The sequence below is a fragment of the Periplaneta americana genome, chromosome 2 (genome assembly GCF_040183065.1).
Source record: "Periplaneta americana isolate PAMFEO1 chromosome 2, P.americana_PAMFEO1_priV1, whole genome shotgun sequence".
Classification (NCBI taxonomy): domain Eukaryota; kingdom Metazoa; phylum Arthropoda; class Insecta; order Blattodea; family Blattidae; genus Periplaneta; species Periplaneta americana.
In genome coordinates, this window is record NC_091118.1 from 64,203,588 (window position 1) to 64,218,788 (window position 15,201).

General features: G+C 34.3%; 2 protein-coding genes across 4 annotated transcripts in view; one reads left to right on the forward strand and one right to left on the reverse strand.

The window, feature by feature from the left end:
* Positions 1–15,201, reverse strand: part of Klp31E (kinesin-like protein 31E) — a 517,900-nt gene that overhangs the window by 62,843 nt on the left and 439,856 nt on the right. The window lies entirely within an intron of this gene.
* On the forward strand, positions 4–2,466 carry LOC138694303 (17S U2 SnRNP complex component HTATSF1-like). Its single transcript, XM_069817891.1, has one exon. The coding sequence runs from the start codon at positions 273–275 to the stop codon at positions 1,509–1,511; it is 1,239 nt and encodes a 412-aa protein (XP_069673992.1). The 5' UTR covers positions 4–272; the 3' UTR covers positions 1,512–2,466.

The following is a 15,201-nucleotide window of genomic DNA, read 5'->3' on the forward strand; positions in this document are numbered from 1 at the left end:
AGGCATGAAAGTTACAAAGCAGTCATTCATTCTTAACACAATTTACAAAACACAACTCATCTCTTAATGTAACAAACATTTAATAATTTTTAATATAATGTTATACGAGAAACTTTTAAAATAAGATACATTGTAAGATATGTAAAAAAGCAGAAAAATACGTGCAAGGAAAGATAAAAGCAGAACCGCGAAAGTATATACAGAACAAAAATTATAAATATCAAGACCCTCAGGAAGATTCTACAAAATATAGAAAGAAAGCTAATTTCAGCATGCTAAAATATTTGAAAAACAAAGGGCGCAGGATTATATCAAGAGGGAAAAAAGAAGAGGAAAACGAGACAGAGGAAAAAGAAAAGGAAATGGAGGAGAAAGAGCAGGATGTGGAAGATGAAGAGGAGCAAATGGAGGAGAAAGTCGTGGAAGTTGACGATAAAGAGGGAGATGAGGAAGTTGGCGATAAAGAGGAAGATGAAGCCGATGAGAAAGAGGATTATGAGGAAGCTGGTGATAAAGAAGAAGACGAGGAAGCTGGTGATAAAGAGGAAGACGAGGAAGCTAGCAATAAAGAGGAAGAAGAGGAAACAAGCGATAAAGAAGAGGAAGCCAGCGATAAAGAGGAAGATGAGGAAACCAGCGATAAAGAGGAAGACGAGGAAGCCAGCAATAAAGAGGAAGTCGAGGAAGCTGACGATAAAGAGGAAAACGAGGAAGCCAGCGATAAAGAGGAAGACGAGGAAGCCAGTGATAAAGAGGAAGACGAGGAAGTCAGCGATAAAGAGGAAGTTGAGGAAGCCAGCGATAAAGAGGAAGTTGAGGAAGCCAGCGATAAAGAGGAAGACGAGGAAGCTGACGATAAAGAGAAAAACGAGGAAGCCGACAATAAAGAAGACGAGGAAGCCGACGATAAGGAGGAAGACGAGGAAGTCGGCGATAAAGAGGAAGAGGACAATGCTGACGAGAAAGAGGAAGATGAGGAAGTTAACGAGAAAGAGGAAGAGGAGGAAGCTGACGAAAAAGGGGACGAGGAGGAAGCTGACGAAAAAGGGGAAGAGGAGGAAGCTGACGAAAAAGGGGAAGAGGAGGAAGCTGACGAAAAAGGGGAAGAAGTTGACGAAAAAGAGCAAGAAGCTGACGAAAAAGAGGAAGAAGCTGACGAAAAAGAGGAAGAAGCTGACGAAAAAGAGGAAGGAGCTGACGAAAAAGGGGACGAGGAGGAAGCTGACGAAAAAGGGGAAGAGGAGGAAGCTGACGAAAAAGGGGAAGAGGAGGAAGCTGACGAAAAAGGGGAAGAGGAGGAAGGTGACGAAAAAGGGGAAGAAGTTGACGAAAAAGAGGAAGAAGCTGACGAAAAAGAGGAAGGAGCTGACGAAAAAGAAGACGAAGATGCTGACGAAAAAGAGGAGGAAGATGCTGACGAAAAAGAGGAGGTAGATGCTGACGAAAAAGAGAGAGAGGAGGAAGCTGAAACAGAAGAGGAGGAAGCCTACGACAAAGAGGGAAAGGAGTAGAAAGAGAGAGACTAGAAAGTTGAGGTAATGGAGAAAGATGAAGGTAAGGAAAAAGGAACTGGGGGAACCTACAACAAGAAATTCAGCAGTAAAGTTGACTGTAATGTCAATATTGCATAACTTTCCCCGATTCATTATCCCACAAACTTTCAACATTTTCGATTTACATATTATACTTCAGTATTAGAAAGCAATATCATATTATATTTGAGATTTTAGATTTCTTGGTGTTTGACGAGGAGCAAGACATTCTGGATGTTTGTGCCGTATCTATCTCGTATCATCATAATTTATTAAATAAGACAAGAGACGCTACTGCATTATACAACATTCTATACAAACAATTTTACACATAAATATTAACACTAACAACTTAAAGTTTTCTCTGATGATTAATTGCTCCAGAACTTAAAACGTAGTTATGAGGAAGCCTTAAATATATTGTAGCCTACATATAAACCAGTATTACAAGGAGAAGAAAATGTGTGAAAGTGAATAACTAAATGTAATTAATCTGTGTACTATTATTTTAAGATAGATAGAAACTTTATATCTATTGATATTATTGGTCTTTACAATCTACTGTCCTTGTGTTTAATACAGAGTCATAGTAATCAACAGAAATTAGAAATAATCACCACTGCCACTGCCACCTCACCACGTTCTCAATAGCATGACCTCATACTGTTTCAGCTATATAAATTGGTTTGATCATTTCTTTTTTGGTTGTCCAATATTTCTTCTGTCTTTAAGTTTGTACCTTGTAATTTCTTTTGAGACTACTACTTCCATTCTTTCAATATGCTTTATCCAATCTCTTTCCTTTTTTGTCTTTTTTTTTTTCCCATTCATGTCAAATACAGAACATTCCCTCGTATTCTGTGCAGATACTCTGTGGCAAGCAATACTGCAACAGCACTTGCAATATCTGGTTGACATGTCACAATAAACTTGCTACCAGCAGTTGAAATGATTTACAGCAAGTACTGTTAATTTCTTGGTTCTGTGGCCAGCAGAGAGAGATCTTACCATCATGCGCGGGGCAAAGGAGAAATGGTGAGTGAGAGCGAAATAGCTACTTCCACAGAGCACTCTAGTTCCCTCTCACTTACTGCTTTTCCCCTATTCTTGCAGGTGATGGTATGCCCCTCTACGCTGGCCACAGAACCACGCAACTAACAGTATTGTCTGGTCTCTCTGGCCTTGAAACCGACCTGAATGTATGATCAGATGTCTGTACGGCCGAAGCAGCAGTCGTGTTTTAAGTTCATATTCGAACATTTGTGTTAGTTTAAACTTGTTCAAATCACACCAAAAAAGTACACATTACAACAAAGAAATTTTATGCTAGATACTTTCAAGAGTGTGATTGTAAAAGAAAGCGGACAATTAGCTACAAAATTTCTCGAAATTCAGATTCCAGAGAGAAACAGTATAAAGAATCTCGTTAACAATTTAGACAATATTAGAACAGAAATTGGGATGATCATGAAACACGAACTTGCGAGTACTTACGTGAATGTCAATTTTCTTAAGGGATTAGGTACAGCTTACAGCACTAAAATTTTGGAAATATTCAACATTTTTTTTTCTTCCATAACTGTATCTTGTACAATAATGAAAATTAGTATGTGTCCTTCTGCTATATAAAAAGAAATACTTTTTACGATTTAAAAAAATTATTTACATTCCTCCCCCCCCCCCCCCCCAAATTCAGTTCACTGTGCAGTGATGAAGCATTTCCCACATAACTCAAAAACTACCGTGGTGAAATTTGTTGTGTGTATTTATGCATGTCATATCTACAATATGATGCAAGATCACTTCTCTACCTTTGATAGATTGTCTGATAAAAAATAAATTAATTTAAAAAAATGGTCAAATATCAATATTTTCTTCTAACACAAAATAAAAAAAAATATTTATTAAGGAATATAGTTTAAATAGCATGATATTGTAAACATGAGTTTCAGCAATAAAATAAAAGAAAGAGAACATGAAAAAGTTAACAAGTTTATGAGTTATAAGGGAAACGCTTCGTCACTGCACAGTAAACGGCCACATATTTTGAATTAAAAAAAAATGTAATTTTTTTTAATGGTAAAAATATATATATTTTTTCATATAGTAGAAGGACAGTGTTTTACATATACTAATTTTAATTATGTACAAGATACAGTAATGGAGGTAAAAAAATGTTGAATATTTAAAAAAATGTTACTGCTGTAAGCTGTACCTAACTCCTTAAGTGATGTAAGAATGTGTGGCAGCAGAAGGACATTATTTGCAACACCTTTCATATAGTCAAGGTAAATTCAATGGTAAAATAATTTAATAGTTACTATTAATCATCATAGAATTTCTTTATACTCATCTTCCTATACTGTAGAAATACCTCGCCTCTGGAATTCGTTACCTAATGATGTCAGGGACTGCCGGACTTTATCACAATTCAAAATTAAATTGGAAAATTTTGTCTTAGTTAATGTTTTTTAGGTATTTCTAGAAGTATTGATTTGTATTTTTTTTTCTTTTTCTATTTAACCTAGATTAAAATTGCAAGTTTCTTGTTTATGTTAGTTAATTAGTTAGGATAGAATTAATTATGATACTTAATCACTCATTTAAAGTTTGTGTGACTGCAACCTGTATATTTTTGTGTGGCTTTACTTTGTTTATAGTGTTTTTTTTTCTCTCTCTTTATTTCTTGTGTAGCTTTACTTTGTATATTATAGTGTATTTTTTTTCTGTTTATTTCTAGTATTGTATTTGTATTCCTGGTGTTGTGGAAGAGAAGGCCTGATGGCCTTAACTACACCAAAATAAATAAATAAATAAATAAATAAATAAATAAATAAATTATAATTTTGCGATATTGAGTAACTTCAACTCCTGAGTAGATTGGGGTCCACTAGGTGCGTGATGGCAAGTGTTCGGTTGAGTTGTTACTCACTGCCCGAGCCTGCACAGAATGCTGTACACTGCTCTGTAATTTAAGTGATGCACCAGCAGTTTTACTCTTTGCATGTTCTCTTTTTCTATTTTTATTTTTATTTACCTGGTACTGGAAATTTTAAAATAAATATTTATCATTAGAACACATAACAATATATGTGACACATTGCGCAGAAAGGGACCTAAAGTCGTGAAAGGAAATTTTACAGGAGAACAAAATGAGTTTGTGGTGTAAAAACTGCATTTCTATGTTTTGACATCTTATGCTACCATAGGCTTTCTTTACATACTAACCTAGGACGTAGTTTTATTATATGTCACAAAATCGCGCAAAATGAGTTTTACTGACTGAATGCCGACAGCAGAAAAGGAACCCAAAGTCGTTTATGGGATTATAACATTGCCGATTTTAGGTTCCTTTCATTTTGTACTATAATCAGCTGTTTGAATTGTCCTTGATTTAATGTCATGGAGAAGGAAATTAATATAGAAGGTTTAAGTGACGAATTTCAAACTTCTTATACTGATTACATATTTTACATCACGTGACAGTGAAAGTGAAACAGAAAGTTACGTGGAGAATGAACAAAAATTTACTTTCATATTATCAATCAAACATAGCTTGCGACATACTGATATATAAATAAGCAATGTTAATGTTATTTTTACCTTCTTATTTCTTGTATAACTCATAATAACTACACAGTGCTTCTTAAATATCTAAATCTTTCTTATACTGTAGTTGCTAAGAAAACAAGTGAAAACTTTAATTGCATTTTTCTCGAAAAGTACATAAGTAATATCAACATTCAATAAGTAATATATTAAAAACAATAGGACTTAGAACCATGCGTTTTTTTAATGCTCAGTATTTCATTCTCTTTTTGAAACAAAAAAAAAAAAATCCTACTTTAGGTCCCATTTCCTGCAACTGATCACATATACTTTCTAATCCTAATATTGGATCTGAACTTGAAAGAATATGAGAACGGAGGAAGTAATTTCACTGTGTTAAGACCTAACTTCAATTTTTTTTAAGTTCCATTATTTTGTATTATAACTTCTTACGTAATTTATTTCTTACTGTGTAGTCCCCAACACAGTAACGCAGCAGTAATTATTCCTGCAAATACAAAACTAACAGTTTTCAATCAGTGGAATCATCAGTGTTTAATGATATGTTAGAGTTTTGCCCAGTACTATTCTTAACTACATTATTCCATGTAAAACTTATGATGCAGGATTAGCCATTAGAGCTGTATTTGTTGCAAACCTCGCAACAGGAGAAGTTGCTGAACTGTAAGTGTGGGATACTGAAGTGTACTCAATGCATTATGGTAAACATAATTTCAACTTCATAAAAGTCTACCTCCTAACTAGTAAAAATAATTGGTGTTTTTAGGACGCATCTTTGTGATGTAAAACTCTTGCTGTATTACTTCCAATAATGTTTCTGTAATTACGAATATACGTTATAGTGATGTAATAAAGTTTTCTGTTATCATATTCTTCTTATTTTCTTCTTCTTCTCCTCCTCTTATTTCTCCTCCTTTGATTAGGCCATTTAGATTCTTAGGCCTTCAGGAGTTAGTGAGGCAAAGATATAATGGTTCATAATTCTAATTATACTTTTTAGTGTTAATATAGTTAAACGCATTTAAGCTGATGCTTCTAGGACAGTGTGTAGTAAATTCGCCCCTTCCCTCTACTTCTTACGAATTTTGTTGCGAGCTCTGTAGACATCAGTTCATGAAGTTCACAATAATTATTTGGGTAAATATTAATTCCATGTTATTCATGTCATTATTCACTTATTCCATGTCATTCATGGAAACCATTCATTCGTGTCAATTACTTATGTGTATTAATCATTAACGTCCATTTCCATCATTCCTTGGTATCGGTACTTAAAAATATACTCTGCCACTAACATACTGTATTCCTTATTGGTTAATTTATTACAGTATTTAATCATTTTACCTAACGCATTTATTCATAAATTCATCCTTTATTTGCTAATTCATTTATTATTTGATTTGGATTAACAAAATTAATTTGTTACTGAATAGTTAAATTTTTTATTCACGTAATTAATCCTTGTGTTTAATTAGTTCATACATTCGATCATTTATCATTCAATCTACATTTCTGTTATTCAACTATTTATAACTATTTATCATTCCAGGACACGGGAGTTAAACTAGTCTTGACACAGATAGTAACTCTATCCATTCCAGTGATTGATTCCTTGCTATTCATGCTGCAGAATTATTTCTTATTGCAACACAAGAAATTACAAGTTATAAAAAATAATTTTCAAACAGTTTAAAACTAACCTAAGCCCAAGATTAATAATTCGCTACCCCATGTCATTGTTCAGTTCAATTTGCTTGAATATAATAAATAAAGCAGTCCCGAAGTTTTCAATGCAAATGAAGGGTCCAGGAAAAAACACGTTTAGTCACATTTTGCAAATTTTTCAGGAGAGTATTTACGACTTGCAGAATGACAGTTTCTTCCATGTAAGCATTTTCCTTAATATGCTTATAATGTGGAACCAAGCGAGTTTTTCCCTTGTTTGATTAGGGGACCTTAAAGATCTCAACTATAACTGTCAGATTCAATTAAAATGTAAAAATTACTAAATTTGGACTAAACGTGTTTTCCTCTGGACCTTTCAAATGTTTGATTATAAATATAGGCCTACATACTGAACTGTAGTGGAAAGTACATATCCTACCTAATAAGAATAATCAGCTGAGTAGGCTTTATGAACAAAACTTGCAACTTACTGGCATAAATAAAATAGTGTTACATAAAAACAACTTCGAAGTTATTAATTTGCTATCCCTTAGGAATCATATTATTCTTGCCCAATGAAGATCTGAGAGTGTTGTACATCTAAGCCATACAATATAAATTTTATAGGCGAACAAAAATAAGACTTGAAAAATTCTATTAACAGAATTCTTCATACATCTTGATTACACAACTTTTAACACTGTATCACTTCGGAATATGTATGATAACACAAGAAAGTCTTATCGTACATATCCCGAAGAATTCTTCAAATATTTTTACTCTCCTGTGAAATTTACATTTTGTGGTTTAGGTCTATATTATTTTCAGCACTTCCAATAATTACGTACATACATTTTAAAATATTTAACAATTCTGATATGACGACATCACCAACTGAGACTGGAGATTATATCTGAAGGAAATTTTTAATTCCACTTTTAAGAATTTTAAGTTTTCTTCCTAAAATTTTAGTTACTGTTTTACATCAATGATGTGAAGGGCTCTGTGTGATGTAATGGGAAGTCGCATATTGATAAATTTAAAGATTAAAAAAGATTCATCTGTATCTTCAAAACCTTCATGCTGCCCTACGAATCATTATAATTATACCAGTACTAATTACCAAAGTAGAATATGAAACTCATTGTGCATTTATTCTTTTTAAAAAGCAATATCATAAGTGTACTATTCCTTGGTATATAACCATTTCTATAAAGCGATGACAATGCATTTTAACTTAATTTAAATATAAAAAAACAGAATTACAAATGGATTGTTGTGTTACAATATGAAGACATGAACTCCAGATAAAATTTTTACCTATCTCAGCTTGCATTCTAAGTTAGTAGCAATAATTAAACTTACGGGCTTAAATGAACATAATAATATTCTCAGTTGACTAGCCTTATGGGGTTCATGAGGTCCCGGGTTCGATTCCTGATGAGAACACAGGAATTCTTCCTTAAAGGGGAATGTTCCTGTGTTCGTCCATGGTCTGGAAATTAGGTTAGGCTTAGATTTAAGACCTCTCCTGGCACTTCACAATCATCCTATCATAACATCATTGGGGCAGCATAACTCCGCCTTCCAACTTCAGAAATGGGTTACAAATAAGCCACTGCCAGGAGAGACCAGAAATGTCAAATGACAATCTGACGGCATTGGAGAGAGAAATAATATTCAATACTGGTACTGATCGAGGTGGCTGAATTTTATTTTAAGATACAGGACTCACATTCGGAAAGTCCAGGATTCAAATCTTGCGGATAGCTGATCTGATCGGGGTTTTAGTGGTTTCTTCAATCATCAAATAACATGTCTCAAACGTCCACTAGGTGGTAACACATGTTTACGGACTGGCCAGTAGATGGCAACAAAGTGAACATCCTATGTACTGGTACCATTCCCAACAGACAATAGTGATATGATAAAGCAACTATAAACAAACCTAAAATAAAATTTAAAGAAATAATGTTCTCTGTGTACAAATCAACCTAGTCTTATACTATCATAATTATGTTAATGTGTAGGCGTGGGTAGACTATACAGATTTCCTGCTAATTGACATCATTAAGCCATTCTTAACTGCAGCTCACTAATTCATTGAAACAATGTGCAACATCATGAATGGTAAGATCCATGGTAAGATCCGATGAATGTGTGCTGAATTAAAAAAAAAGTGTCAGAGTTTGACATGTAACATAAAATCTCGAATGAGATATTCATTTTTAAAGAAATGTATGGCTTACCCATATCTTAGAGTGAGCCCTTTACATTAATCATACCTGCTCTTGCTAATATTCAATTCATAAAATCTATATTTAATTCCTGACAAGGTCAAGCTGCAATCCATGCCTGTATAAATACGTGACCTATGCTTCCAGAAACATAACAGGTGAGAGAACGGAAAGCTAGTATTTATATAAAAAAAAAGAACTGATAATACATCATAATGTTCATTAATAAAGCAAGAAGGCTTGAATTCGGACAAGTTACCAAAGTTCCAGAAGAAAGCAAAATTAAACAGAACCCGGAATTCTCGTCACTGGAACCATAGTCATTATACCACCTCGTCACTGCTTTTTAGTCACCCAGTTTTCTGGTCACCACGACTTTTTTGTCACCAGTGTTCTTTGTATTTTGACCTTTTTGTCACTGCTTCTTTGGTCACCTGTTTGGTAAAAATGGAGGGTGAATCATCATACAAACAATAAAAATTTAATTTAGTAGAATGTTTAGAGTGACTACAAGTCTGGTGACGAGAATTCCTAAACCCCAACTAAACAATGCTAGAAATTCTTAAACAATAACAATATATAAAAAACAAGAATTTTCTAAACTATAAGTGGAAAAAGCTTACTAAGACAGTCTGGCTTAGAACTACATTGTGAAATCAGCAGCCAAGAAATTTTAAAGCCTGTAACAGAACTCTCTGTAATGATATCATGCCACTTAATTTACCTTATTCTCTGTCGTCACAGTGTATCATAAAAATATTTTACTGTCCTCGGTGAAGTTCTATGTAGCTGAACAATGTTTGATACAGTAAGAATATTCTTCCAACATCACATACATTATTGATATGGGAAGAGAGCAGAGTTGTCCTAGAACTGTTACAGGGTTTTCATTCCATCTTTTCATGGGATGACCCAGTAAGAGTTTTCTATTTGGACGATACTGCATTACTGTCTGGACGAATCCATTCTCATGATGTGTTGCTTCCAGTTCTGCTGATATCTAGAGATGTAGCCTAGGACTGGCGATTTATTAATAAGTTGTTGTAGCACATCTATATTCTTCTTCTGGTCCTATTTGGTGTAGCTGGCTAGTTTATGTATGAATTTCATCTCACAAGCTATTAATCTGCTTTCATCTCTCTTCCGGAGACTTGTTAAACCATTATTTTATATAGACGAACACGGATTGATTTTTACTAATGATTGTTTCATTTAAAGTACCTATTAATATGAAGTCCTACTTTCTTAATAAATCTCATAGTTAAAATGTAATAAAAGTTAGCTAAATGTATATATTTTCTTATAGAAATATAAAAATATTTAATACATTATTCTATTGAAGTATGCATTTCTCTCCTCAATAAAACTCGTGTAAAATAATCGAAAGAATACCCAATTGTTAAAGAATATAAATTGTTTCCATGTTCCAGAATGTTGTATTCAACATGTAGTTTGTAAATAAATCTGCTACTAAAGATAGTAGCTAATGGAAATAGAAGACATAAAAATAAAACTGCCTGGCTATACAGTGTGTTCCAAAAACCTGTTTGAAAACTTCGTATGTATGTATGTATGTATGTATGTATGTATGTATGTATGTATGTATGTATGTATGTATGTATGTATGTATGTATGTGTGTGTGTGTGTGTGTGTGTGTGCGCGCGCGCGTGCTTCCAGGTTAAAATGTCCAATCCAAAACGTCCAGAGGAAAAGATGTCCACATACAAAAATGTCCAGTTAGGAAAATGTCTACTGCTGAATTTCCATGAACAAAAATGTTCAACATTTTTCAACGCAGTGTATTGCATTATGGAAGTAAATTCCGAAAAGACTAAGTATATGATTATGTCTCGTGACCAGAATATTGTACGAAATGGAACTGTAAGAATTGGAGATTTATCCTTCGAAGAGCTGTAAAAATTCAAATATCTTGGAGCAACAGTAACAAATATAAATGACACTCGGGAGGAAATTAAACTCAGAATAAATATGGGAAATGCCTGTTATTATTCGGCTGAGAAGCTTTTATCATCTAGTCTGCTGTCAAAAAATCTGAAAGTTAGAATTTATAAAACAGTAATATTATCGGTTGTTCTGTATGGCTGTGAAACTTGGACTCTCACTTTGAGAGAGGAACAGAGATTAAGGGTGTTTGAGAATAAGGTTCTTAGGAAAATATTTGGGGCTAAGAGGGATTAAGTTAAAGGAGAATAGAGAAAATTACACAATGCAGAGCTGCACGCATTGTATTCTTCACCTGACATAATTAGGAACATTAAATCCAGACGTTTGAGATGGGCAGGGCATGTAGCACGTATGGGCGAATCCAGAAATGCATATAGTGTGTTGGTTGGGAGGCCAGAGAGAAAAAGACCTTTGGGGAGGCCGAGACGTAGATGGGAAGATAATATTAAAATGGATTTGAGGGAGGTGGGATATTATGATGGTAGAGACTGGATTAATCTTGCTCAGGATAGGGACCGATGGCGGGCTTATGTGAGGGCGGCAATGAACCTCTGGGTTCCTTAAAAGCCAGTAAGTAAGTGTATTGCATTATAGCCGTTACTAAGTAAATTCGGAATATTAAGTTTTCTGTTACAAGCTTTAATTAACATAATGACCCAAATCATTAGTTTGCAGAAAAAACAAAACATTCTAGTTAGTAAAAGATAGGTACATTACCACTATCACTCCAGAAGTAGAGAGAACAATAAATTATACTGGCAGTGTATGGAAAGGAAAACTAGTAGTGCAAGATGTATAATCAATTCAGATATGGATAACGTAACTATGTTAAAAGATGGATGAAGACAGTATTTGCATGAGGCAGATCTTGCTGCAGTTGAAGTTCTATGGGTTAATTCGACACTGAGGGGGGGGGGGGGGAACTGTAGAAAGACCATATGAGGAACCATCCAAAATTGTAAGAAAGGACATCGAACAAATTGAAGATGAAGAAATTTTGGCATGATATCCTGAAAGGAACAGATTTAAGAGAAATGTAAATGATTAACAACAAAATAGAATGCTACATGCATGCAATATCATATAACTTAAAATTTCGTATACAACCAGGACGAAGAGGTTGAGTAATTACGAAAAATGTATTGAACCTTTTTTACATTGGACATTTATGTAATCAAATTAGTGGACACTGAATAAATAGGACATTTTTTCCAGTGGGCATTAATATAGTGTGAACATTTTTGCACTGAACATTAACCTCCAACCGTGTGTGCTCTTGTACCAAATACAAGGAGAAAAAAAATTACAGGCATGTGGTTGCAAATGCTTCTTATAGCAAAATAATAGCCGAAAACAAGTTTCAGTGTATGTCTTAATAGCTGAGATGTTTCATTTTAACAGACAATCAATGCTCCTCCATTCTTCACACATGCCTCAGCACAATTGGGGAATTCTGTCATGTAGCTCAGAGTTACCTCGAATCCCCTGGCATGTATTTTACTGCACCAGTATGTTAAAAAAAAGTCAGTGTTTCAAATGATTGAAATTAACATACCCAGCACATTGTTGAATTTGTTTAATAATTAATTTGCAGTACAACTACACTACCGGTATTTTGTATTTTGATAAACAGTTTTCTTCTGGGTTCCCATAGTAATTTACAAGCTGTGTTTGTGTATCAGCATTGATCTTCGGAAAGAATTCACACTTAAGGGAAAGATTCCTATACATTCTAGAGTCTTGGCCTCTTGCATATTACACATTTTGGAGAGCTGTAGATGTTGATTCTATGAGGTGTGCTACTAGGCAGTCATGACCGGTGGCAGGTCGAAATAAGGCAACTGTACTGCTCCTTGGAATATCTGGGATATAGCTTTTACCTTCTAACACCTGTCAGGACTTGTCGGCATTCTCGTCTCCATTCTGCTAGTGTTTTATATGTTAAGTTTAATTTGGACGTGTGGAATGAAATGTTTTTCTCCTTGCTCTTTTCATGCCAGTTCCCTTCTTTGCCAAAAATTCAGCTTTATAACTCCAATTCTGTAATGGAATGGGATCTACTGTAGTAAATATATATTTTTGAGGTTTTGTACAATTTTAATTTCGTAGAGTACATCTAAAATTTTATACTAGAAATGTATAGGGATATTATATTTTGAGTCATTCAAAAATGCTGCTTTATTAAAAGACTCTGTAAGCCCCAGCAGTTGTTTTAAAGCAACGTTTATTGCTTCAAGCTCTCCATAATAATGCGTATCTCATGCAGTGTAAATCTGAAGAATTTGCAGCAGGTTCCTGCTCCAGCATTGTTATTGTTGTATGTAAAGGATCAAACAGTGTATACAAGGTGAACCGTAAATAATGTAATTAATTTCAGGGGGTTATTCTTTGAGATATTTCAAGCATAAAAATTTAATACAATTTTGCTCGTTTTAGCTTCCTTTTCGAGAAAAAAACTTTTTTCATATGAAACCAGGGGCTACAGTGCTACAGTACAATGATAATTTTTACTCAAATAATGTATTTGTCATACCGTAGTATTTGCTCTGTCATATGACAATTTACTGTGGTTATGTTCGTGATGCGTTATAGTGTGTTTAGTCTTCGCTCTTTGGTGCCTCAGGGAATTCGTTGTGCTACTCAGAACTCTACATGCAAATGAAGACAATTATGTGCATGTGTGAAGCTGAAATCACTGCTCTGATTGGCTATTTTTACGCGGGAAAGTGCTGTAGTCAGCTTCAGCACGACACAGCTTCGAGATTACAAAATTAAAGCTTAACAAAAGAATGCTTGTTTGTGGAAGAACTCGGAACTATTTATTTGGTAATTCAGGTATCCGACTGCTGCTGCCATCTACCTGTTTGAGGTTCCTCCTACATCAGCCAGCAAGCGACGGAAAATTGAAGCCAAGGAAGTATGTGACCGTATAATTCACGAAGCTACTCACCGTTTCCAGTCTTTAAGCTACCTAGACGCAACGAAATTGATAAACAGCAAAATGTCTGATATTTTTCGCATATTTTCCTGAACGCGAACTTGAGGTTGTTGTCAACAGCTATACTATACTGAACAAAAGAGTGTTAAAGACACAACTTGGAGTTCTATACAGAAGACCCGACTTCCGAAATATAGACGACTGTTCAATTGTTACAATACATAGTCTCCAACAATTTACACGATCCATTCTGTGAAGTAACGAAGTTGTTAAATATTTTGGTTACAACACCAATGACCACTGCTGAGCCAGAAAGATGTTTTTTTTTTTGCTTGAAACGCATAAAAACGTTTTTTAAGCAACACTATGTCCCAGGATCGCCTCACTGCTCTTGCAATACTATCAATAGAAAAGAGTATGATGTCCAAGATGGAGGGGTTTAACACCAGGGTATTTGACAAGTTCTGCAGTAGGAAGGAACGTTGTATGGACTTCATAATTCGTCACTAGGCGAATCTCAAATTAAGATAAACATATATAAGTGTATACAATAGGCCGATATAGAGATTGTTGCACACATTATTTTGACCACCAGCCGCTACTGTACGAAACATTTCATTGCGTGTTTTGGGAAATTCATTGATTTAATTCCCAATATGCTCAATAAATTTAAGAGAGCAGTGCATTATGATAATGAATGATTGAAAGAATCTTAGTTTTGTCCTTTAAATGTGCAGAAATATGATCCGAACAAATGTTTATTTTTTTGTTCTGCACAGGAATTTTAAAATGTTACATTTGTTTGGATCAAATTTCTGCACATTTAAAGGACAAAACTAAAATTCTTTCAACCATTTATTATTATAATACACTGCTTCTTTAAACTGACTCAGCATATTGGGAACTCAAACAATGGCTTTTCCAAAACACGCTATGAAATGTTTCACATAAAACAATTTTTTTCTCGAAAAGGAAGGAAAAAACGAGCAAAATTGTATTAAACTTTTTTGTTTGAAATTTCTCAAAGAACAACCCCTTGAAATTAATAACATTATTTACGGTATATAGAGGGAATATTGTTCTCTGGATAGCAAGTGTGGATAAATTTCGAATACTTGCATTGATAAACAAATATTATCCTGACATCAGAACTCCATAGAAGCAACAGCAGAAGGAAAATTCTGTTTATATACGGGGTGTCCACAGACAACCTCCGTGATTATAAACGAATATAGCATCACTGTCAGTAGTCGTAAGTACATGAAAATGGTGACACCAGAAAGAGATACTCAA

What these genes read in the sequence shown, in the direction of transcription:
- LOC138694303 (XM_069817891.1), top strand. Translation starts at nt 273, where the DNA reads ATGCTAAAATATTTGAAAAACAAAGGGCGCAGGATTATATCAAGAGGG.